The sequence below is a fragment of the Micromys minutus genome, assembly GCF_963924665.1.
Source record: "Micromys minutus genome assembly, chromosome: 31".
Taxonomy (NCBI): domain Eukaryota; kingdom Metazoa; phylum Chordata; class Mammalia; order Rodentia; family Muridae; genus Micromys; species Micromys minutus.
The window spans coordinates 11903554-11929084 of NC_137966.1; the positions used below are offsets into that span (position 1 = coordinate 11903554).

A 25531-nucleotide genomic window follows, 5' to 3' on the forward strand; every position below is an offset into this window, starting at 1 on the left:
GCCACATATAATATCTGAGGGAAAAGAGGAGAAGAGTTCTCAAGACATAATTCACATGGACTTAGAGAAAATTGAGTCAGAAGGGTTTCTGAAATTAGGACATTCAAATTAGGTCGTGACAAGAGGGCGTTGTTTGAGCAATCGGAAGTCCGGAGTGAGCTCTAGGAGGCCTCTTTCCCTCGTCCGTTTTGTTCCAAAATTTCAGTGAGTGAGAAGGGTGTAAAAAGAGATGTCCAAGGGCAGATGAGTGTCTCTGACCCTCGCTCGGGCACTCTCAGGCAGGACTCTAGAAACGCCCCTCATTTAACAAATTGCACCATTAAAAGTCCTAATAGGTCTAAAAAGCCATTCTCGAAAGAACTCACCAAGTAATTTGACCCGCATAATCGCCTTGTTAAATCCATCTGATATCATGAGACAGTTGGTGAAATATGCACAGAGCCTCATATTAAAGAGAAAAATCCCCTTCAATTGGTATCTGATGTGCACTTTGCAAACGTGGCTATTAGTTGCCTTATAAAACTCCTAGACATGATTTGATTTGATTTGATTACCGTTAGATCATTTTACTTTGTAACGTATGGGGTGGGGGAGGGATGTTTCAGGTCTTCCTCTGCTTACTAGGAAATATTTAAGGAAGAATGTTTTATTTATTAGCATAAACAGACACCCGGGTTACTCACTGGGTGATTAAAATGACGATTCAGCTACCACACTTGTCAAAGTACAGCTGTAATTCGATGGCAAGGCGACAGTGAGTCTCGGAGTTGATGTATGCTTCGGAGAACCGGCTCTGAAGGCAGACATTGCCTTCTCAGACTGATCTCCACAGATCCCTGTAACTGCGCATTAGCAAAAAAAAAAAAAAAAAAAAAAAAAAACCAAACAGCAACAGCAGTAAACCCACAGAGCGATTTCTCAATTATGAATTTGCTTTCTATCTGTGGGAGGCCTGGTGTTTTTATCTTTGTATTTCCAACACTCCAAATCAATAACCAAGAGTAATATTCAATGTCTCTAATCTTTGTGGGAAACACATTTTTTAAAGTTAAAAAAAAAATTTTTTTTTTCTGGAAAGCAGAGATAAGATTTGGTCGATGTAGCACATGAGAAGGTGGGTAGATTGGGGGGGGGGGTCCAGTGGTCCCAAGCCCACACCAGGGCCCTGACAAGCGCCTTACAGTTAAGCAAGCTAAAAACCAGGCGAAGGGGCTGTGATTAAGCGTCTCACTGAGGAGGAAGCTGTTTATCTAAGGAGGGAAGCAGAATGGAAGGGCTGAGACAAGAGGATTGGGCATCTGGGACCACCAGGATTACACTGTATGGTTTGTGTCAAAAACCAAAACAGAACAAAAACATTAAGACAGGAAATTAAGAAGAAAATTCAATAAATGATCCAAGACAGATGAGGACCAGCACTTACGGAGTCGCTAAGTGCTGTGTTCGGTAAATACCCTATCCCACTGAATACAGAAAGCTCCGAAGCGAAAAGGAGAAAGAAAATTACTTTTTAAAACACCGAATTGAACACGATTATTACATTGTTCCTTTGGTTTGTGCCAGTTAAGTCCCACAAGTAACCTATGTTCTCTGAACCACTTCTAGTAGGGTGGGAGTTGAAATTGGCTGTTCTCACTTGTTAGTAAAACACTTTTGTGCAAGCCCTCTGTCCCGATTTTACCAGCCAGGTGGTGGAGGTGTACACCTATAACCCGGCACTCCAGAGGCAGAGGCAAACGGATCTGAGTTCCAGGCCAGCCAGGGCTACACAAAAAGACCCTGTCTCGAAAAACAACCACTAACTTTTTAGAAAATAATATTTGATGTAATTTCACCTTGCTTACACGTAGTTATGAAATACCAACTCTGTAAAACACCAGCTTGTTGCGTGTTCCTTCTTTATGGTCATGAGCCACGAAGTAAATAATCAGTTTGTTCTTTACTCTTTCGTACTGTGTTCTTTGCCGTTCGGGATAAAGTTAGTGACATTTCAGGGTAAAACATTGTAGGTTCTGATTTTATTTAATTCCGGGTCCTGCGTGCTCGGGAGCGGGTGAGCCCCACAGCGCCCTCTGCTGTGACTGTCAGACTTTACCGCTCTTTCTAACATTGTAGCCCGACAAAAGGTGGGTCACCCCAGATGCAGATCCGGATGCAGAACCTGAACGCTGACAGCGCCCCAAATCCAAGCCTACTTGGAGGTTCCCTGACTGAGCCCCAGAACTTTCTATCCTCCCTTCCGGCTGCCTGCATCCATTAAGTACCGGGCCTTTTACATTTAAGGCTTCCAGATCTGACCCTTGAGGACATCCTCATTCAGTTGCTCAGACCACACCTAGGAGCTGTGATTTCTCTTTCCCGGGACATGGAGAAGATGGTTGGTTCCCAAATCGGTACGAAGGACTAAAGAAGCAGGAAGGGAGCACACAGGCGTATTTACTACAGGAAGTGAGATGTGCTGATGATGAAAAAGAGAGTGTGGGGCTGGAGAGATGGCTCAGTGGTTAAGAGCACTGGCTGCTCTTCCAGAGGTCCCGAGTTCAAATCCCAGCAACCACATGGTGGCTCACAACCATCCGTAATGGGATCTGATGCCCTCTTCTGGTGTGTCTGAAGACAGCGACAGTGTACTTATATAATAAATAAATACATATCTTTAAAAAAAGAAAAAAGAGAGTGGGAACATCCCGGAACATGGCGAGGCGCTAGGATCAGTTTGTCCAATCCCAGACTCTCTTTGGTCTTTTGACCCTCTTCAGCCTCTATCAGGCAGGACAAAGAACAGAGGACTAAGAGGCATCTGTGCCCTAACCTGAGGGGTCACACAGTAGCACTCACCAGTGGAAAAGTTTCCCCTGTTCTTCATTCATTAAACATGCTAATCAAAAATGGCATACACAAACAGTTCTGTGTATTATCTTGCTATATCAGTGAAAACCGATACACTGACTTAAAATAGAAATGACACACATTTTGGACAGCACATGTACAACTAAAAAAAACTGACCAGGCTGGGTGTGTGTGTGTGTGTGTGTGTGTGTGTGTGTGTGTGACTCGGGATAAAGACCTTCTGCATTCTGGGGGTGCTGTATGCTTAGATGGTGCACAAATACACCTGTAAGCAAAACACGGAAGCACACAAAAGAAATACAATCTATTTCATTTTAAAATTATATGTATATATGTGTACATAACTTGTGTGTGTGTGTGTGTGTGTGTGTGTGTGTGTGTGTGTGTGTGTGATATTTGGGCAAAGAATGTGGCTGCTTTTTTGCTTTTGTCCAAAAAATTTTTCCTGAGGCTAAATTAAAGCACCCCAGAGGCAGAGGAAAGCTGTTATCTGAGAGTTCAAGGCCATCCTGATCTACAAAGCAGGGTCCAGGACAGCCAGGGCTGGCTGTTCCACAGAGGAAACCCGGTCTCAGAAAACAGAACAAAAGGTGGATAAGAGAAAGGGATTGTGGTCAGGATTCCCGTGCCTGAGAAAAGCACTGAGGTCAGGCACTTGTCACCTGTGTCCCTGCATGGGGGCCTAGGAAAGCCATTGCATGAACTGTGAAGATGAAGCTCAGGCGGTGCTGGAAACTGCAAGATGTGGGAGATGCCAAAGCTATGAGAGCTGCAGTCAGGAGTGGACCCAGTTCAAGAGAGAGGCGTTCGGGGTAGTAACGAAGCCGAAAGGAGTTGGAGATCTGAAGGGTGTTTTTACATCAGACATGGAGATGCAGTTTGGAGTTTGCCCTGCTGGGTTTTGGTCTTGCTTTGGTATTTCTTCACCAAGCTCCTTTACCCTCTTTTGGAACAGTATCATGTGCCCTGTGCCATTTATGTTGGGAGACTGTGACCTGCCTTTTTTTTTAATTTTATAGTGGAGATTGCTACAAGTCTCAGGACTTTGAACTCTGGACTTTTAAAGTGTTGAGACTGTGATCCACTGTGGGGGCTTCTGAGGTTGGAATAAACGTATTTTTGCATTATGATGTGACTATCAGCCTATGAGGGCCAGGGACTAGAATGTGGTGGTTTAAAAAGCCACCTGTAGATTCATATAATTTAATACTTAGCCATCAGGGAGTGGCACTATCTGAAAGGATTAGAGGAGTTAGGAGCTGTACCCTTGTAAGAAGTGTGTTACTGGGGTTGGGGTGGGCACTGAGGTTTCAAGAGCCCCTCTCAGGCCCAGTTTATCATTTTCTTTCTGTAGATCAGTAAGTAGCTCTCAGCTACCTCTCCAGCATCATGAGTGGAATGTCCCACCATGCTCCAGGCCACCGAGCTGATGAACTAAGCCTCTGAAACTGTAAGCAAGTCCCCATTCTTTCTCCTATTTGAGTAGCCTTGGCCACAGGTTCTCTTCACAGCAACAGAACAGTGGCTAAGTGCACATGTGTGTGCACATGTGTAGGATGCATGTGTATGTTTGTGTAAGTGTGTGTGTTGTAGGTGGGTGGCTGGGGTTGGGCAGGACTACAGGATAGGACACAGGGACCACATAAGACAGACACAGACTAGAGCCTCCTGCTCTGCCTCTGGAATGCAGGGATTAAAGGTATGTGCTGCCTTTAAATTCTCTGTGTGGCTGAATAGCTTTGGAATTCCTGAACCTTAGGCCTTCAACCTCCCACCCCCTCCCCCCACCCCCTCACCTCACCTCAGCTCTCCCCCTACACCCCTGCCCCTCACTACTATCCCCCACCCCACCCCACCGCACCCCCACCCCAGTAAGTGCTGGATTACAGGGGTGCATCTCCATGCCCAGCATGAGTTGTATTTTTAACTTCTAAGTAACTCTTAACAGTTTTCTACAATGGCTCTTCTAATTTACATGCCCCCAAACCAGTAGAGGTCCTTCCCTTCCCTTCCCTTCCCTTCCCTTCCCTTCCCTTCCCTTCCCTCCCTTCCCTTCCCTTCCCTTCCCTTCCCTCCCTTCCCTTCCCCTCCCCTCCCCTCCCCTCCCCTCCCCTCCCCTCTCCTCCCCTCCCCTCCCCTCCCTTCCCCTCCCCTCCCTTCCCTTCCCTTCCCTTCCCTCCCCTCCCCTCCCTTTCCTTTCCTTTCCAGGGCTGAACAACAAGCACTCACTACATTTTGTCTTTGTGGATGTCTCAGGCAGGAAGCTCATTGTGATTTTGATTTGTTTCCCTCCTTAGTTCGTGAATATCTTCTCACATGTTTGTCACATTTTGGATGTCTCTTTGAGAAACGTACTTCCACATCTTTCACAGTTTTCTGAGGAGATATAGAAATAGTCACTATTGAAGTTTCTTATCTATCTTGCATATTAACTCCAAAAAAAAAAAAAATGAGGTTTGTGACTTGTTTTCCCACTGATGCTGTGCAGAATGTTTTCAGCGTGAGCAGTCCTGTATCTTTTTTGTTGAACTACATCCTCAATGCAAGTCCCCTCCCGCCCCCTTCTAAGACAGGGTCTCTCTGTGTAACACTCGTTATCCTAAACCTATTCTGTAGACCAGGCTGGTCTTGAACTTGGGGATTAAAACCATGTGCCACCATGCCAGCTCTGACCCTGTACTGGCTGGTTTTCACTGGAGTTATCACAGAGAAAGAAGCCTTAGTTGAGGAAATGCCTCTGAGATCCAGCTATAAGGCATTTTCTCAACTAGTGATCAAGGGGAGAGGGCCCAGCCCAGTGTGGGTGGTGCCATCCCTGGGCTGCTAGACCTGGTTCTATAAGAAATCAGGCTGAGCAAGCCAGGGGAAGCAAGCCAGTAAGAAACATCCCTCCATGGCCTTTGCATCAGCTTCTGCTTCCTGACTTCCTTTGGTGATGAACAGCAATGTGGGAAGTGTAAGTTGAATAAACCCTTTCCTCTCTAACTTGCTTCTTGGTCATGATGTTTGTGCAGGAATAGAAATCTTATCTCTTATGTGTTCAATTTTTTTAAAGACTTATTTATTATATATAAGTATACTGTGGCTGTCTTCAGACACACTAGAAGAGGACATCAGATTTCATTACAGGTGGTTGTGAGCCACCATGTGGTTGCTGAGATTTGAACTCAGGACCTCTAGAAGAGCAGTCAGTGCTCTTAAATCTCTCCAGCCCCAAGACCCTATCTCTTAAAAACAAAATGGAAAGTCTCATATAAAAGAAGACAAAAGAGTAGTTAGAAACGTCCTTCAGATAACAATAGCTAAGTTCTTCTAAACTTGAAGATGCTGAACCTCCTGTCTCCAGGAGACTTCGTGATCCCAGAAACAAAAGAAACACAGAGGAAGCACACTACTTTCTTTGGGTTAAGGGAAAAAGGAAGTCTCCCCTCCCCTTTTTTTTTTGTTTTAAACAACAAAAAGATTTATTCATTTACAAATTTTAAAATGGATCACTTGAAAGTGGGACTATCTTAACCTTATTACTTTTAAACTAATTCTTTCAAAATGTCCTTTATTTTTAAAGTGACAAATTACCCGTGGACCAATCCTTTTTAACATGTTAAGTGTTTTAGCAGAGTGCAAAGCTTGTGCAGTGGTCTGAGCACAGAGCTCCAAGCACAGGCAGGAAGAAGCAGGTACTTGAAGTTGTAAGCTTTATAACCGTGGCCTTTACTATATTCGTTAGAGCATCTGTATCAAGCAAACGATGTAAAAACCACTGCTTATTACTAGCAAAACAAGTGGGACACATTTGAACAAAAGTAAACTGTTCATTGTAAAAAGTGAACACTTAATTGTGAAGTATGTTTTGTAAAACTACTTGCTACAGCCTACATTTCAGTTGGCTTGACATCACCATGTAAGAAAAAATTTAGTACAAAAGATTCAGTCTAAAGGATTTTTTTTTTTTTTTTGTGCAACCTCCATATGCAAAGAGCACAGCTTAATGATTAACATAGTTCTCAGGATTAATCCTTGGTCAGTAGGTTTCCAAGTGCAAGTACAGTCATACTGCCTCCAGGAACTCTACTATGATTCTAGCATTTTCTTCACAGCATGTCTTCCTAGGGGGGAAAGCTCATGCCACTGAGGGGGCTCTGTGAAAAGCTTAGGAAATTGTAACAGAGTTCTGTAAAACTAAAATACAGCACAAAGTCAAATAAAATAAACTTAATGACAACCAAGTCAGTTTTCAAAGTAAAAACTATTAAAAAATGGTAATATCCATGTGTGAGAAATACAAGAAATGATCACTGTGGTTAGTCACAGACGCAAGAGATCTAAGGATCCAAGGCTTTGTGAGCACAGTAATTAAGAGTAAAGTAATACGTGAGCTCAAATTGTGTGCACAACTTTGAGAAGCTAGTCAAGTATTACTGGAGTACATCGTATACTTGGTAACTCTAAAATTTATATTATGCCTTTTCCTTTAACATTTTTAGGCACATACCAATGAGAAAAGCAATTTGTCTTTATGCATTAACAGATCAAAAGAGTTTGTGTTCTAGACTATAAAAAATTAATATTTAATAAATGCAACATCAATGTATAACAAAGAAAAACAAAGCAACACATTATATAATTATGTCATGGTCTCCTAGTTGATCTGAAACCACAGAAGGCATCTAAGAGAGACTTTCAGGTAAACAACCAAGACCAACCATGAGATGTATATTGTTTACAAATTTCACTGGCAGGGAAACGAGTTGCCTGGCTTCCTTTGAAAGCTAATTGCAAACTTTGTTTTTCTTAATGGTCCAAAGACCTTGCCAACGCTTCCAAACTCAACAGAACATCCACCAATTTGCATGTTCATTACATGCAACAAATGTGGTCGTTGGTTCATCAGCACAAAAGTTTGCACCTGTGTGTAAGTGCGGTTCTTCTTTTCACATTTGCCACAAGTAAACAAGTCGGTCTTGGCCATCTGATGCTCCCTGCTGGCTTCTTTGGTCAGGTTTTCCCTCCTCTCTTTGGGCTCATCACTAGCCACTTCCTCTGCTATCATTCTTGCAAACAGGTCAGGAGGAAGATTCCCACACAGCACATTTCCCCTTACATTTGGATTCTTTGCATCTTTAAGATCTGATATTCTACTTCGTACTCTGTTTCTGCATTTCACGTCTGTATCCCTTACGTCTTGATATATAGCTTCCTCAATCTGAGATCCCAGTTCTTCCTCATCAGCTCCAATAGCAACACAATCATCTCCTGTCCGGAGAGAGCTGCAGCTAGCAACTCCCTACACTTAACCGGCACAGAGTCAGACTCTGCTCCGTGCCCGAGGGAAGATGAACCTTAAGTATCTCGAGCCTTTGTCTCATCCTTTCTGCAGCTCACATTGCTGCTGAACCTACTTCCTTCGCTTGCTTCAGGGCTATTCTCTGATGAAATTGCAGGTTCTTTTTCTTCTTGTCTTCAGGGTCTTTTATCAGTTGATGGTCCATCTAATAATTTTTTTTCCGGGATTTGATGAGAGGTTTGGCTAGAGATGTGACTTCTACCCCTGTACTCTGCTTGCGAATAGCATTGCCAGACATTCCAGTTCTCCCCGACTATAGTAATTCCAGGGTCATGGGAATGTTCTTGAGCTCTTTCAGTAAGGCCAGTGCGCCAGCCGCATTCTTTCTCGGCACCAGTTTGTCCATCTTCTTGGCAACGGGAACCACCTCGTACTCCATGGCTCCAGAAGGCCTCCTTTCGTCCGGCCACAGCAGACAGGAAGCGAGAGACGCAGAAAGAAGCTGTGCAGACGCTCAACAAACCAAGAAGCCTACGGTCTAGGCCTTCCTCCAGGAAGTCCCTTTCTTTATCCCTCTCCTTCCCCCCCCCCCAATTCTTTGGACAAGGTCTGCTATAACCCAGGCTGATCCTGAACTCCGATCCCCCTGCCCCCATTTTCTCAAGTACTGAGGTTATAGGCGTGTTGGCCAGGTTCATCTGAGTGGAAAACATCTTACAATCAACCGGGGAACACATATCTGATCCCAGCGCTCAGAGGCAGGAGAACTGAGTTCAAGGCTTGTACTACATAGGGTCACCCATCTCAATAGCCACGGAGAAGGGCGAGGAGGACACATCGCATCACAAAGAACAAATACAGTGTAGGCTGGAGATGGGGGTCAACCGCAGAGCAGTGTTTATCCGACACACAGGGCCCTGGGATTAATACCTACTGCAGGAAAAACGAGTCAAAACCAAAGCAAACTACAAGCAAAACCTCCAAATCAGACCCCTTGCTTGAAAAAAACAAATCCAAAACCTTGGAGATAATGGTTTTTTTTTTTCTGTTTCTTTGTTTGTTTTTAAAGAGTCTAATTTTTTTTAATTTTTTTATTTTTTTATTTATTTATTTATTTATTTTTTGGTCTTTTGGTTAAGCACAACCTTAAAAGCATGGTCCATCAAAATGGTGTACTGTGGGACGCACCGGGACACGGGGATACACTAAGCTTCCACCGGGAGACGGGATTTGGTGCTGTTTGTTTGTTTGCTGTTTTCTTTGGTGGGAGGTTACAAGGACAGAAGGTGAATACAAAATGACGGGGAGGTAACTGGGACTGGAGTGCACAGGAAACTGACCAAGAATTGATAAAAAGCTTTTTAAAATGTAGATGAGGCTAGCATCAAACTCAGAGATCCACCTGCCTCTGCGTCCCGAGTGCTGGGATTAAAGGTGTCACCACTAAGCTTGTCTTTTTTTTTTTTTTTTTAATACAAGTTCTCTATATAGCACTGGCTGACTGGGCTAGCCTCTAATACAGAGATCCTCCTGCCTCTGTGTCCCGAGTGCTGGGATTAAAGGTGTCACCACCACCTGGTCATAAAGTATTGTTAATAAAACCAAGAACAACAGAAGAGGGTAATAGTTTTATAGGCTGGGCAAGAGTACTTACAAACCACAGAAATGAAGAAGCTTGGTCTAGAATACATAAATTCTTTCCCTAAGTTACTGTAAGATGAAGAAATAAAACTTAGGGCTGTGGGTAGCTAAGAGGAAATGTATATGTAAAATTTTTAAAAACTACTCTGGGCAGTGTGGCACATGCACTCGGGAGGCAGAGGCAGGCAGATCTCTGAGTTCCAGGACAGCCAGGGCTTCACAGAGAAACCCAGTCTCTAAAACAAGACAAAGAGACAGGCCAAGACTTCGGGAGACGTATGGGAGGCAGGGGAGAGGGCAGACTGTGCAAACATGAGGACCTGTGTCTAAATCCCTAATAGCCACATAAAAACCCTCATATACATGTTACCCCAGCACTATGTAAGTCCAGGTTAGTGAGAGACCCTGTCTCAGGAGAACAAAGGAGAAGGTAAAAGAGTGGGACACTGGGGCTGGAGAGATGGCTCAGTGGTTAAGAACACTGACTGCTCTTCCCAAGGTTCTGAGTTCAAATCCCAGAAACCACATGGTGGCTCACAACCATCTGTAATGAGATCTGATGCCCTCTTCTGGAGTGTCTAAAGACAGCTACAGTGTACTTATATATAATAAATGAATACATAAATAAATAAATCTTTAAAAAAAAAGAGTGGGACACTGAAAGTCTTTCTTTGGTCACGTCTGTGCATGTCCCACACCACACACACACACACACACACACACACACACACATACACACACACACAGAGAGGCGCTTGCACTCACGCATGCGCAGTGCGCTCACGCATGCGCGCACATACACACTTTTTAGAAGGCTATACAGACAGAAAAAGGCACGGGGAAAAATACTCACTGAAATCCGTAATCAGGGAAATGTGAATTAAAACCCTAAGATGCACCACACAGCCAGGAACATTTCTAGGAGACCGTTGGTGAGGGTGCTGCTCTCAGACGCTGGGGGCAGGGCAAAGGGAGATGGGGGCGGGCAAAGGGAGATGGGGGCGGGCAAAGGGAGATGGGGAATGGCAAAGGAGGAACTCTTGAAAATATCTTGGAAGTTTCTTGAGAAAAAATTTTATTTGTCTGTTTGTTTAGAGACAGTGTTGTCTATCTAGCCCTGGCTGTTTTGGAACTTATCCAAGTTTGAGACCAGGCTGGCCTCAAACTTGAGAGATCTGCCTGCCTCTGCCTGTTGAGTGCTGAGATTAAAGGTGTGCGCTACAACCACCACCGCAGGATCCTGAAATGTTAAATGACAGCTTTTCTTTTCCCATTAGAGTACACCTATGTGACTACTGTCTACAGATATACCCAGAACCTCATGGGGAAAAATATTTCTCTTTTCAATTTTTAAATTGGTATAAAGTGCATCTATCTATTTAAGATGTATGATGTGCTTGGGAATATGTCTCCTGCATTGAATGGCCTAATCAATGTGAATCCTTCTCGTATCTCTGTAGTCATGTGGTGTAGTGTGAAACACCATTGTATAGTTGTCCCTTGGTGTCCACGGGAGCTCAGCTAATTCCAGGACTATCCCCTGCCCACACCCAAATGTGCAGATGGAAAGAGGTGTATTAAATACCATGCTACGTGTCTATGACCTTCGAGCAAGTCAAATCCTGAGGTGATTATGTCTGTCCCAGGCCTATGGAGAGCAGTAGGGCGGAGACAATTGTTGAAACTGGGCATTGGCTGTGGTATTCCATTTTTATGTTTTTAAGGCATGCGAAAAGCTAACAATAAAAACCTGGAATTAAAAAAAAAAACAGTGCATAAGGTAATATCTCACAACGCCTATCTAAGCATGTGGTATCATGCAGAGGTAACTGAAGCACGTGAGGTGGGGGGTGGGGGGCAGAAAGAGCCCAGTCCTCTCTCTCTGTGTGTGTGTGTGTGTGTGTGTGTGTGTGTGTGTGTGTGTAGTTCTGGCTATCCTGGAACTCGCTCTGTTGACCACTGGGCTTGAACTCCTAGATCCACTAGCCTCTGCCTCCTAAGTGCTGGGACTAAACCAGCATGAGCTGCATTTAAATAAGATTCAGAATCCAGAAACGCAGGGAGTATCCTGCACCTTCTCATTTCCGATGGTCAAATTCTGTTCACCCGTGCTCTCCACCCAGTCCCTCTGTTGACTGACACACACAATCCTTCCAAGTTTCAGGATTTTTACTTATATAGCTGCGAAGTGAAATGCACTGGGCTCCATTCACATATGAATTCTGATTTCTCCAAATTTACGATTTGATTAACAAGGGGCTCGCACTCATAACTCACCATCTCTGGAGTAAAGAGAGTCTACGAACATTGGTACCATTACTTACACCCCCTCTCCCCCAATCCTTAACATTTGCTATGTTGAGATAAAAAGACTAGGGCCGCTCTCAAAAGGCACCCAACACTGAGGGATGTTTGTTAGGATACAGTTTAAAGCGCTAATTCCCAGCCAAAGATTCGTATTAAGGATCATGAGTTTCTTAAAAAGCCTTCATTTGGAGTAAGGATGGGTCGCGTTTTCTCAGTTCTGCACGCTCTAAAGTTTTAGAAAGATGCTCTTTGGAGGCGACTGATTCGGTTCCTCTTTGGGCCCCCCAATGACGGAAAGCTGTTAATTTGCACTTTGAAGATAGTGTCTCAAAAAAGAGGTACAAAAAGCTACGGGGCAAGTAGCCTATGATTCTATTTAATGACCCATCCACTTTGCTCTTGAAGCTCTACGTGAAAAGGATGAGCTAAGAGCAAGCCTTGGAGCAAGTCAAATCCTGAGATGATTATGCCTGTTCCAGGCCTACGGGGAAAAGGAAGGCGAAGAGAGTCGCGCTCTGGCTCCCTGCCCGCAGCCGCCATCTTTTAGGGTGGGCTGCGCACCCTCTCGGCACTGCGCCCGCGAGCTCAAGTAGAGGAGACGTGGAAGCCTTGTAGGCCCGGAGCGAGGCCACAAAGAGAAAACGCGCCTGCGCCTGGCGACCTTAGCGGAGGGGCGGGGCCAGGGACGAACGCGCGTGCGCAGTAAGAGCCCGCCAAGTACCTGGAGGAGGCGGGGGACGAGGTAGAGACGCGTGGGGCTGAAGAGCGCTTGCGCAAAAGCGCGACGGTGCGGGAAGTGGGAGGGATTCAGAGGATACTCGCGGAGGCGGAACTAGAGTAGATATCGCGAGATCTCCTGAGGCCATATATACGAGCGGCGAGCCCGCGTCCTTTCCTTGGCGTGATTCCGTCCTGCCCTTCTGTTCTGTGGAACGGTAGGCAGTTGTTTTTCCGTCCGGCTTCTCCCACACCGAAGTGCGCGCCTCCGCCTCATGGAAGACTCGATGGATATGGACATGAGCCCTCTTAGGCCTCAGAACTACCTTTTCGGTAACTGACTGGAGGGGAGACCTTGCGCAGGGCCCGGTTGGTGGCGGGGGGGGGGCGGGAATCCGACAGAGGCCTGGCGTGTGGGGAACGCGGCGTGGGTGGAGGCCGGAGGACGGAGAGGAATCTTCTGGGCCGCGGAAGCCGTGTGGACGAAGCCGCCGCCCGAAGGGTAGGAGAACCGGGGTAACATGGGGCGGGGGCGGCCCAGCCTCCGTCCTCCGGCCATAGAGAAGCGGTCAGCCGAGGGTGCGTCCTTGCTTATGGCGCGAACATAAACTGCAGAGACGCTCCTCCGGTGCGAGGAAGACCGTACGGTCTGCCTTCAGGCGACTGGCTTTTTTTTCTTTTCCCAGCGTTGAGAAACGGGAGGTGCCGTGGAGAATGGGGCCTGTGGGGCGAGGCGAGGCCTACCTCGCCCTGTTGGTAACATACTTGTGCAGTTCTCCCGGTTTCCAAGGGTCCGGTCTGCCGTACCCTGTGGGGCCTGAGGGGTTGGGCCAGTAACCGGGGCTGGTCCGAGGAAGCGCCCAGAGGCGGAGGGGGCCGCAACCTCTACGAGCACGTGGTTGCCACGTGGTTGGGGGTTAGGGAGGGGGTGTGGGCTCTACATCCGGGCTCTCCGACTCTTGCCAATCAACAGCTTTGGGGTCCTATGGCTTAGTCAAGAGTGCTGGGGGGGAAGTGTTTATTTCAGTCGCTTGTGGCGTCCGGGTTCGGAAGGTCTTTGTTCAGATCTTTCTGTATCCACTGTGATGGAACCCCTTTTCTGCCTCTGGTAGGCGGAGTCTTCCCCACGTTGCAGAAGACTGTATTGTTGGTCCACGTGCCTTATAACTTTAGGCTACTTGGCTCTATCTAGAACTAGTTATTTTTGTTGGGATAAGGAGAGGGAAGAACTTTTGAGCAGAAAATTGGAATCAAGGCATTTAGGGTTTCCCACCTAAAGTCTTGTTGCCCAACACAGTGTTTTAAAGTGTCCGTTTGGTGTTAGATAAATCGTTTTAGCTAACTAGCAATTCTGAGATTTGTTAAATGAGCAGTGGACTGCAAAAATCTGAGGTGGTTAATAAATCACCCTGGTCACCTAAGATCCTTGTTTCTAACAATTTCCCCATACAACCTTAAAGGTGTTTTTATATACTTTAAACATGAAGGTATTATGTTTAACCATTCTGGCTGGTTAACATATCAAAGCTGTCCTACAGGTGTGTGAACATGCTCATTTGCAATACTTCCCTTTAGAGCTTAATTGGATTAATTGGTTATTTTTAAATCCGTAGAAAATGTACATTGGGTTTAGCTTCAGCCACTAGTTTCACTTCCAGTTTAAAGTTATTAAGCATACTGTGAAAACTGGCAATGTAGCCTCAATGTACTAATAAAAATGAAAAATGCTTATGGATTTCACAGAACTTTCAGGCTTTAAGCATTCAACACAAACTAAGTTTTGATGTATGCCTCCTTGCTAGGTTTGCTTTCTTTTGTTTTACAGGTTGTGAACTAAAGGCTGACAAAGACTATCACTTTAAAGTGGATAATGATGAAAATGAGCACCAGTTATCCTTAAGAACGGTATGTAAACTTTGGAACTACATAGTATTTTTAAAAATTACAGCCATTTATGTTAGTTCTTACTAATAAACTAGATGATAGGGAATCTTTGTCACTTATTTTGTATAGCTTGGTCACTCTTACAGGTGCCTTATGAAACTTTACAAAACAGTGATTTGTTTTTAATCTACCAGCCTTATTAACTTATTAGGATATCTTTCAAAGGAATAGTTTGTTCCTATGGATTTCTAGTTCTAATTATGAGACATTATTTTCCATCAGTAGCATTGTAAGGCTAATTTAAGTTTTTGAAACTATTCACAGGTCAGTTTAGGAGCAGGGGCAAAAGATGAACTACACGTTGTAGAGGCAGAAGCAATGAACTATGAAGGCAGTCCAATTAAAGTAACACTGGCAACTTTAAAAATGTCTGTACAACCAACAGTAAGTATATTTCTAAATTATGGGTTTCATGTTGGTGTAGGTCTCAAGACAATGCCATTTAGGTTACACAAAGATGTCTCTCTGCAAAGATACATCTTCTGTTACCAAGATTATTCTGCTTCTATATTAAGTAGGTTTATTTAATATAACTTGAGGGTAATACCTGGTGTAAAACTTAACAATTGCTTATTTTTAGGTTTCCCTGGGGGGCTTCGAGATTACACCACCTGTGGTCTTAAGGTTGAAGTGTGGTTCAGGGCCTGTGCACATCAGTGGACAGCACCTAGTAGGTAGGTATTTTCTTAGTCTTGTATTTATTGCTTATTCAATATGGGATAGCTTCTTAAACACTTGTTGGCTAGACGAGACAATTTGCCTAGCACCTTTTCTGCTACCACATGGGTCCTATGGATCTAGCATTGGTCATCAGCTTTAGCTATTCAGGACCCTATAATCAGTGAGGCTGTCTATAGATTCCAGTTTGTGCTTTGTAAAGCTTGTTTAGTTCTACTTTCAAGGTAGTGTGTACCTTGAAAGATCTGGTTCTGTTAATACAGGAAACATTCTTTAATGATCTTCATTTGCTACCTTTAATGAAATCTTGCTTTATCTACTCTTCTCAAGAATTATTTAGTATGTCTAATTTTATTTAGCTGTAGAGGAAGATGCAGAGTCAGAAGATGAAGATGAAGAGGATGTAAAACTCTTAAGCATGTCTGGAAAGAGATCTGCTCCTGGAGGTGGTAACAAGGTCCCACAGGTAAACATTTTTTCAAGTTTTTTATAAATCATTTTCTGGCTTTTAGTTTAATCAAGGGTTTTTGTTGGTCATAAATACATCTTTTTCAGAAAAAAGTAAAACTTGAGGAAGATGATGATGAGGATGATGAAGATGATGAGGACGATGAAGAGTAAGTATGATCTCAGAAACTTGTAAAGGATTATAGGAAAAATGGTTTACCAATGGGCTGTCAAAGTAAGTACTGATGTTGGAAGTAAAGGTTTTTGTGTCAATTAAAGGCTTTTGAACTATGATTTCTTGTCTTCCTTACTGACAAGCTATTCTAAATGGGACATGGGTTTTATATGTTTCCTTCACTGGTGGTATAATTGTTCATAGATGCCCATGAGAGAATAGCTGAAAGTTATTTTACATAGTTGGAGAGTGAAATCATATTGCCAGAAGTTCTGGAACAAAAATGTTTTCAGAATGCAGTGTACTTTGTATAGACAAGTTCTGCCTATGGATTCAAATCCTGGACCAGACAAATGGTTACTGATTCAAGATTGACCTGATATATTTTGTTATATGGTTTCTAGCAAGTTGGGAGAGTAGCAGAAATCCATGAGGAGATATGAATGAGTTATAGTCTAAATAATGGCAATTATGCAAAGATTTTTTTTCACTATTTTGCTATTTAAAGAATATCTAGATTCCCTTTTGGGATGCTGTCAGGAACCAGGTAATAAATGCTGCTGTATTTATGAATGGGCAGATATATGTGGTCCCATAAGATGGTATTGCCTAGTGATGGGCTTTTTTAATAAGGATAAAATGTTTGGAATAGGTTTTAGGTGCTGGATGACATTTTATACTCCCTGAAGCAAGTGCCATGTGGCTTTATATCAAGTCTCAAATCTAGATTTAAAGTGAACACCCTTTTTTGAGATAGATGTTAACATTTAAGTAGTTGGGAGGTGGCTGGATAATTGAAATCTGACAGCTTAAAATTCTGTAGCCTTGCCAAACACTGCACATGCACATTGGAATGAAGTGTAAGCAGTTTTGAAGCTCCTTGAAGCCCAAAGAGAAACAGTAATACACAGGTAGAATCAAAGCAGATGAATTTTTGCTGCAGGAATTTGTCAAAGCTGCTCATTTAAAAAAATTTTGTATTCTAATTTTTTTATATTTCATTAACCCTGTTTGTGTCTGGTATTGCTGATTTTTGACAAGATTGATCACTATGCTTAGTTTTTAAAACTGAAAAAATTATACATGTATGCTATTACTGTGGGCATTTAAGGCGACTTTCACCACTATATAGGAGTTTTTTCTAAGTTTACATCTTGAAAAGTAATGTGTGAAGTAGTATCTTGATGCTTGGTGTACATTCCCTAGGTGACTAAAAGAATAAATGGCTTATTGACCATAAAGGTATGTTTGAGGAGAAATGGTCTGTTCAGATTCTCTGCATAAGTAGTTAGATAAGCATCTTTCTTTGTTCTAGTTAGGGGGATAACAATAGAAAAGTTAATCAACTACCTTGCAGAGGATTTCTCTAGACCTGGCTCTAGTGGAGTGAGACATGCCACCACACCTGGCTAAAAGTTAATTTTAAAAACCCTAGTTTCATAAAAAGCTGATTAGATCTAAGCTATCTACTGACACTGCAAAATTAATCAGCTACATTTATTTCACAACCCTTTGAAACAATAGTTTTTAAGTATTGAGTAAAACATGTTAGATTCTTAAATGTTGATCCATTCAGATTTTATTAATAAAGTGTCTTGGCATACTTCATTTATAGTGATGATGATGATGATTTTGATGAAGAGGAAACTGAAGAAAAGGTTCCAGTGAAGAAAGTGAGTACATGATACTGTGAGGTTGTCAAAGGTAGCCAGTAAAGGACAATGGGAAATAGTGCTAGTGGTAAAAACAGGCTTAGTTGATCTCTTAATAATTGGTTCTGAGCTAGACAGGAAAATTTGAAATTGCTTTTTGTATATGTGAGCTACAATTTGCTAGTTACCTTGGTTTAGGGCAATTTAGTCTGAGTTAATCCTCTATTCTGGATTAAGACAATTTTCTAATTGCAGCCTGTACGAGATACCCCAGCCAAAAATGCACAAAAATCAAACCAAAATGGAAAAGACTTAAAACCAACAACACCAAGATCAAAGGTAAGTGCCCAAGTAAAAATGGACACCATTGACATACTTAGTAAGAATACTTAACCCTGTATACATAACAGATTGAGATTGCAGTGTACATTAAAATAGCCCAATAAATAAATTTTTGTGAGATGTGGTTATGTTCTGGGGTGGACTCCCACAGCATCAGTCTGTAGTTGACTTTATTTTGTAGACCTTTTGAATTCTGAGCTGCGTGTTCAGTTTTCATGATCTGGGTGGGGTGTGTGTGTGTATATTTGTAGAGGTCAAGGTAACCCAAGAGTTGATTGTCTCAAGAGGCTGGTCAGGTTTGACTTTAACTTTGAAGCATCTTTAAACCCTTTGTGGTTGCTGGGAATTGAACTCTGGTCTCTGAAAGAGCAGTGCATTTTTAAAGTACTACTTTGATTTCTTTATAAAGAAAAAGATGGCCTATTTGGTTCTCTAGACAAGTTTTATAGACAAGTTTTCTAGCTAGAAACAATTACTACATTGCATCAATTTATATTAGCAACTTGGTTATGCTTTGTCTATAAAAAGGATTGTAAGGATAAGAAATCTTGGTAATTACTACTTGTTAAGATTCATACTAATAATCATTTGAAAACTTTCCAGGGTCAAGAGTCCTTCAAAAAACAGGAAAAAACTCCTAAAACACCAAAAGGACCTAGTTCTGTAGAAGACATTAAGGCAAAAATGCAAGCAAGTATAGAGAAAGTGAGTAAAATACCTTTGAATAGATTGTTTCTCTTATTTTAAATTGTACTAATATGGGTTATTTAGTACAGTTTGGGTACTAATTTGGGTTAAAAGTAGATCATAAAAGTATTGTGCATTCACAAATTACTCCAATAAAATGTACAAGGGTGCATGCACTCTTACTGTCTCTGGGGCTATGCTGTAGAACCAGCAGAGGGCGTTTGTTATCAGTAAAATTAAAAAGTAAGAATGAGTTTGGCTGCCTGAGGAAAAAAAGGATCACTTTGGTGGTTCACAACAATTTTAAGTTTTTATGCCCTCTGTACCAAAGCACCCTTAGTCTATGACCTGAAATTTGTTTGGCTAATATTTCATCTAGTCTTAATTTTTCTTTCCTAGCCATTTGGCCGGGACTAATACATTATATAAACCTGGGCTTGTGTAAGAAATGGAATAATGCAAATGATTTTTGGAGAATTAAAAGATTCTCCCCATTGTGAGAATGGAATGAGAAAAATGCCCATTCTTTGTGTTTTCCCTGTCCTGTAGGCCTCACATGGCTTCAGAAGATTTTCATCCCTTGTAGCCAGGAATGGATTAAAATTTAGCACTTGGCCAGCAACTATTTCTTAATTAAACTGTAAACTTTCCTGTAAACTGTTTCCTGGTGTCACTGATTTTTTTAATCCCTTGCATACACTGCTAAAATGATGCCCCTCCCCCCCATTTTAATGTGGTCCTATCTCCTTGGTTTAATTGCAGGCGCATTGAACATTCCTGGGCACTACTGGTAAATTAAGCCCAAAGATGGGGAAAGAGGAAAAGGAGAAACAAATATAGTACCATCAACAATCCAGACTGAAGTCTTCTATTTTAATCTCAATCCCCTTTCCTGATTGGCCATCCATTTCCCCCTTGCAGGCTGGAAGCAATCTCGTTTTCCTAAAGCATTTTTCTTGTGATGCAGAAACTTTACTGCTTTTCTACCACTTGTACACATGCCTCATCTCTTTGACCATGTTTTATTTTAACCTTTGTAACCTTAGCTATTCAATAAATTTTTGAATGAACCAATAAGGATGTATGTGACAATATTTTTAAATGACTAGTCAATTATTTTCTAGGTGATAGAGGCAATTTTAATACTCAAGATGATTCTGGAATTTGGAAGCCTTATTCTTGCTAAGTGCATAAAAATACAAAAAGCTAAAATTTAGAAGTGGATTTATATGAAATAGGGATAATTCTATGTAGTGGTGCTTTTTATGCTGATGAATTATTAACATTTGCAGTACCTAGTTTGAGTTTTGGTGGCAAAACTAGATATTGCTGAGACTGGTTTGCAGCCAACAATCTTAATTGGAAACACCCAGCAGTAAGGGTAGCTACTTTTAGATCCCTTTAATTGTGCTTTCCTTGTTTATTGGAAAGCATTTTATAAACAGGTTTGATTTCATTTGGTTTTTGGTGATGGGTGATAAAGTCAACCTGGATAATAGGCACCCAAGTTGCTGTATTTGCATGCTGGTAGAACTAGCTGGTTTAAATTGGCTGTTTGGAAGAAATTGAACATTAGCAATGGAAACACATGGCCTTTCTTAGGTTGGTCCTTGATGACAATCAAATGGGAATGTTGAAGGGACATTTATGTAATGGCATGTAATTCTTGGAGTTTTCTAAAGTCTCAACCAGTTTCTATGCTTGTTCTTAATAATGCTTTTTTCTTCAATAGGGTGGTTCTCTTCCCAAAGTGGAAGCCAAGTTCATTAATTATGTGAAGAATTGTTTCCGGATGACTGACCAGGAGGTAACTGAGTTCTGTGAACATGACCAAATCTAAAATTTTCATTGTGATTTATTATGACTGTTTTAGTCTCTTAAGTTGTTGGCTCCTTGTAAAAGGCTCCTAACCTCAGACAGTACTTAAATGCACGGAAAGAATTTAATTGGCAGACTGAGCAAATTTTTTTAGTGCACATTTTTCCCAGGTTTTAAATAGTTGGTCAATTATCTCTTGGTTATTGAACTTAGTTCTACTCTTGGTGTAGTGTATTTGCTAAGAAAATAGGCTGTGGTTTTTTTTTTATATGAAGATTTATTTATTGTATGTAATCAGTCACACCAGAAGAGGGCATCAGATCTCATTACAGCTAGTTGTGAGCCACCATGTGGTTGTTGGGATTTGAACTCAGGACCCCTGAAAGAACAGTCAGTGCTCTCAACCATTGACAATCTATCTCTCCAGCCCTCTATTATTACAGTTATAAATAGAAAATACGGGTTATGTTAGACCTTCTGTATGAACAGCTGATTAATGGATTTCATTAGTATCTGCTATATATTTATAAATCCCTTTGGGATTTTCCAGGTTTTTTCCTTTTAAATACTTGGACTTTACTGTAAACATTTCTCAAATTCTGAAGCCTAAATGGGGCTGACCCACAGGCATAAGCCATTTAGAAACCTCATGCTATGGCAGAATTGTAATTTTGTATTTTAACTTTGTATAATGAACAATAATTGAACTAAAATGAAATTGAGTTCTATAAAGTTAGCATTTCTTAACCATTTTTTCTCTTTTACAGGCTATTCAAGATCTCTGGCAGTGGAGGAAGTCTCTTTAAGAAAATGGTTTTAAACAGTTTAAAATATTCTGTCTTACTTCATTTCTGTAATAGTTAATTTCTGGCTGTCCTTTTTATAATGCAAACTGAGAACTTTCCCTACTGTGTTTGATAAATGTTGTCCAGGTTCAATTGCCAAGAATGTGTTGTCTAAAATGCCTGTTTAGTTTTCAAGGATGGGACTCCACCCTTTACTTGGTTTTAAGTATGTATGGAATGTTACGATAGGACATAGTAATAGTGGTGGTCAGATGTGGAAATGGTAGGGAGACAAAAATATACGTGTGAAATAAACTCAGTATTTTAATAAAGTAGCACTGTTTCTATTTGCTTATTTAACGGTTTCATACTTTTTCTGAAGTTAAGTTAGTGCCCTGGTCCCAGTTGAGTATTCCTACCCTCCAGCTATTTCTGAGCAGAGTCACTGCTCAGACATTCCCATCCATGTAAATCTTAAGTGGCATTTAGAGACTAACACATAGATAGAAGACCTTTCCAGTATTGAGAATCAATCTGATCTAAATTGGACATAACTAGGATTCAACAGTGCATGGGAGGATCTACCTCAAAGCAAAACTAGATGGTCTCAAAAAATTCTTAGGCTATCTGCATGGATGTTTTTCTTGAATTCTTTTAATCTGGTGGCTTGGAATTTAGATTCTGAGATTGTTCAGGTCATATGGGGTGGTTAGAAAGTATGTTCCAGTTTCTCTATTCCCACTATTGCAGTAACTTTAGTTGAACTCTCATTGGTGCGTCTTAATTTCAAGCTATTAAGCTGTATGAGCAGAGCTTTATAGTACAAACCTACTAGCAGTCCTGGGCTGTTTTAAGTGGTATGGCAGTAATGCACAATGCAAAGTGAGCATTGAGTGAGAAGAGCTGCATGAAAACAAATACAAGGAGTATGGTAGGTAGTAGTAGCATTTTTAGAAGAGGTTAACATTTGAATATTGAAGTCTTAACAGGAGAGGTGTTAAGATTCTAATTAGAAGCTGCTTTGTCTGAAGTTAAAACTAGGTGGAGGGAACAACCAAATACTATTACACCATGAGATGTTAGTTGTCCTGTTCTCTATACAAGATGGTTCTGCCTGCTTGCTGCTAATTTGTGAAATGGTTACACACAAGGTAGAAGTATGAAACAAGTGCTTATGAAAAGGCAAAAATTCATGTGTCTCATGATTTAAAGTAGCCAGCTGGAAGACTGATCAGTCCGTTTGTGCAGTGCAAGCTTGATTTAAGCCTGAGCAAGGACTACAGAGCTCAGGTAAAGCATTCTTTGCTGGAGCACAGGCAGAGATTAAAAGTAATGCAAAAAGGACAAGAGTAGCTTAGTGTTACCAAAACACTAGTACCTTGATAGAACTCAAGGAATTAAACATTTTTTTAAGGTTATGGGGTTTGGATTTGGAGGTTAAATTGCAGGTTATCACCCAGTAAAAATTTTTGATTGTGGCCATAGAGACTTCAAATTCTGTTTCAGTTAGGTTTTTTTTTTTTTTTTTCAGAGCTTCTCCATGTTTGCCCTGGCTGCCCTGGACTTGTAGACCAGGCTGACCTGGAATTCAGATCCTGCCTCTGCTCACTGCAGCAAAGGACTCCACTGAAAGGGGAAAGAATTGTCCTAGGGACCACTGTTAGAGGTGGGGAGATGTGAAGAGGTGACTACATTTGTGGGTTTGTCAATTGGATGGTGCATTAAAGTGTAAACCTTTTAACAAAGACCTGCCTGTCTACTAGGCCTGTTTTTCACTGCTTACTCTCCCTGGTAATGCCTGCCGGTCACCCAAAAGCTTTCTCACTTGTCTCAATTTGTGCAGTATTTCTTTAGCTGCCTGCATCCTACTTACTATTGGTCTTAGGTACATGTCAAGTTCTTTGGACTATCTCCAGTTCTTTATTTTTCATAACACTGGTTAAGTCTACCATCTCAATAGCTCATTAGGCTTAATGGATTGATTACTTGGGGGTTTATCTTGTGTGTGTATGGCTGTGGCTTGCATGCACGTGCATGTTATCAGTCAACGGAATTCAAGTGGAAGTCAGAAGATGATTTAGGTAGATGTTAACTGCCATTACATGGGCTTCAGTAACTCATGGATTCATCCCACTGCCATCCTCTTCCCCCCCCCCCCCACAAAACACAACAGGTTTTTGTTTTTTTTTAAAAAACGGGTACCTTGTTTCAACACAGTAGGACCTCCAACAGCAGTGGAATGAGTTTCAAGTTAGCATTTAAGTCATTGAATGTTTCAAGTCATTGAAACGGCTTCGGGGTGTAATGTGAGGATATTCCAAGTGGTTGAAGTCAGTAGATAACTGCATGTTTCAGCTGTAAGGAATGGTCTGGTTTATACATGAAACTGAGATTACAAAGATTGGGGATACAGGTGTTGACAGCTGAAGTCTTGGCTGTCACGTGCCACATCTCGTAAAGGCAAATCTTGAACCTGTGTGCAAGTACCCAAGCACACAGCTATTGAGCCAACTACAGCCCCCATCTCTTCTGAGTTAGGTCCCATGTAGCACCCCAGGTGGACCACTAGCTGGCTGAACGCAGACATAAACCCTGAACTGATACTGCAGCTTCTACCTCGAGTGGCAGGGATTGATTATAGATCTGTATTTTTTATCCTATTAGTGGGTGCTGGGAATTGAACTGTGAGTCTCCACAAGCTATGTGTCCAGCAACAAATTTTTTTTATTGAATTTATGATCTCAGAACACCACTGGACAGTCTGTAAAGCAAGGTGAAACGCTTTGGTTCATCCCTATCTGTGGCCCCGTCATTTCAACTGTTGGTTGGTTCATTCCATAATTTAGGAAGTTACTGATAACTCTGTAAGACTAGCTCAGACAGCCCAGACAATCGACAAAATCAACTTGGCTTCATGCAAGAACTATCTCAAAACACTCGACTGCAAAGGTTTTCAGGATTTTTAATACTGTCCCTTTGAAAAAGAACTGAAAGTAGCTTACAGGGAGGTCTGGTACTTGAAAGAAATACTACAATGTTTCTATAACTTAAGGAATAACACCACTGAGCAGCACCTTCTCTGCTCCAGCGAAAGGGGGATAGCAACCACAGCTACGGACACAAGGCTTTTAAACCAAATAATCCGAATTCCTGAGTTTTGCATTTTGAGCTCAGTTCTCTAGTTTCTTGCCCACTGTGACCTGTTTGTTTTAGCATCAGTCCAAAGCAGCACTTGGCTGACCCAGGCTCTAGACAGAATGAGGCAGGCCTCTGACAACAATATCTACATTTTGGGGTTAATGGAAGGACAGAAAAAGTTCAGGGTTGGTGATCAAGGGCAGGAAAACAAGCTGCTTAGTGTGCGAACTGAAGAGGGCCTGGAGTGAGCGCTGACCAGAGTTCTGGCTACTCCCAGGCATGTAGCCAGTCAGGTTACAGCGACACTTTTGAGCCGCTAGGTGGTAGCCGTGCGCTTCCAAAACCCGAGTCACCTACTAGAGAACGCAGCTGGAATCCCTAGAACCGACCTTCGAGTCCTAGAGCGGCGGGGGAAGGGAGAGAGGTGCCCCTGAGACTTTCCCATCTCTATGACAGGGATGAGAACAGAAGGCTTTACTTAGCGTAGTCATCCTGTGGTGGTGGGTGGTGGTGGCAGTAGTGCTGTGTGTCTGGGAAAATCCACTATCTTGCGTGGCCTAAGGGCAAGGGTAAACACGACTCTTCGTCTTGTCTGTCCTCCCCTTGCTTCCGAACACTAGTGGATGTGAATACGAACAGCAAATGTGAGGGAGGGAGGACCCTCTGCACCTAATTGCATTCTTTGGGAACCCCGCCTGCTGCATTCGGCCTTATGGCAGAGTTCCGACGGCTTCCAGCGCTCACCAGCTCCAGATTCGTGGGTTCTGCCCGGCTGAACAGCCAGTCCCATCGCCGATAATCTTGAGTGCCTCCCCTCCAACCCTGAGCCGCCAGAAGGAGGAGGTAGTGGAGAGGCCGCGGCAGGCAGGCGAGCAGGCAGGGCCGGCTTTGATGTGGGCGCGGCGCACCCTGCCGCGCTGAGCGCCCGTCCGGCCGCGCCCCGAGGGGGGAGCCCCCAGGCCCCGCATCCTCATTGTGCCGGCGCGGGCCCGGGCCCGCCCCTGGCCCCCCGCCCCCTCGCCGCCCGCGCGTAGAAAACGCCCCGGCCGCCGCCAGCGGTGGGAGG

At 42.6% G+C, this 25531-nt stretch overlaps 1 protein-coding gene and 1 pseudogene across 3 annotated transcripts; one reads left to right on the forward strand and one right to left on the reverse strand.

Annotated features, from left to right (window-relative positions):
* Window positions 1–7676: 7676 nt before the first annotated feature.
* Window positions 7677–8573, reverse strand: LOC308440404 (transcription elongation factor A protein 1-like; annotated as a pseudogene). The gene is made up of 2 exons: window positions 8511–8573; window positions 7677–8447 (listed from the first exon to the last, which is right to left on the reverse strand). The product of its transcript is annotated as a transcription elongation factor A protein 1-like (transcript).
* Window positions 8574–12988: 4415 nt separating this feature from the next.
* Window positions 12989–21662, forward strand: NPM1 (nucleophosmin 1). 2 transcript variants are annotated; one of them, XM_080942531.1, is made up of 11 exons: window positions 13071–13132; window positions 14625–14704; window positions 15008–15127; window positions 15324–15417; window positions 15781–15887; window positions 15977–16038; window positions 17659–17716; window positions 17951–18034; window positions 18641–18742; window positions 20457–20531; window positions 21310–21662. In XM_080942531.1, exons 1-11 carry the CDS (start codon window positions 13075–13077, stop codon window positions 21346–21348), a joined length of 879 nt encoding a protein of 292 aa, XP_080798657.1. In that variant the 5' UTR covers window positions 13071–13074; the 3' UTR covers window positions 21349–21662. The 2 variants fall into 2 exon arrangements, with proteins under 2 accessions (XP_080798656.1, XP_080798657.1); XM_080942530.1 differs by lacking the exons at window positions 20457–20531; window positions 21310–21662 and adding an exon at window positions 19487–19775 and having other exon boundaries at window positions 12989–13132.
* The last annotated feature ends 3869 nt before the right edge of the window (window positions 21663–25531 follow it).

What these genes read in the sequence shown, in the direction of transcription:
- NPM1 (XM_080942531.1), top strand. Translation starts at nt 13,075, where the DNA reads ATGGAAGACTCGATGGATATGGACATGAGCCCTCTTAGGCCTCAGAAC. An exon ending in GTGGTAACAAGGTCCCACAG is followed by an intron (nt 15,888 to 15,976) that starts GTAAACATTTTT and finishes CATCTTTTTCAG; the next exon opens with AAAAAAGTAAAACTTGAGGA. An exon ending in GATGATGAGGACGATGAAGA is followed by an intron (nt 16,039 to 17,658) that starts GTAAGTATGATC and finishes CTTCATTTATAG; the next exon opens with TGATGATGATGATGATTTTG.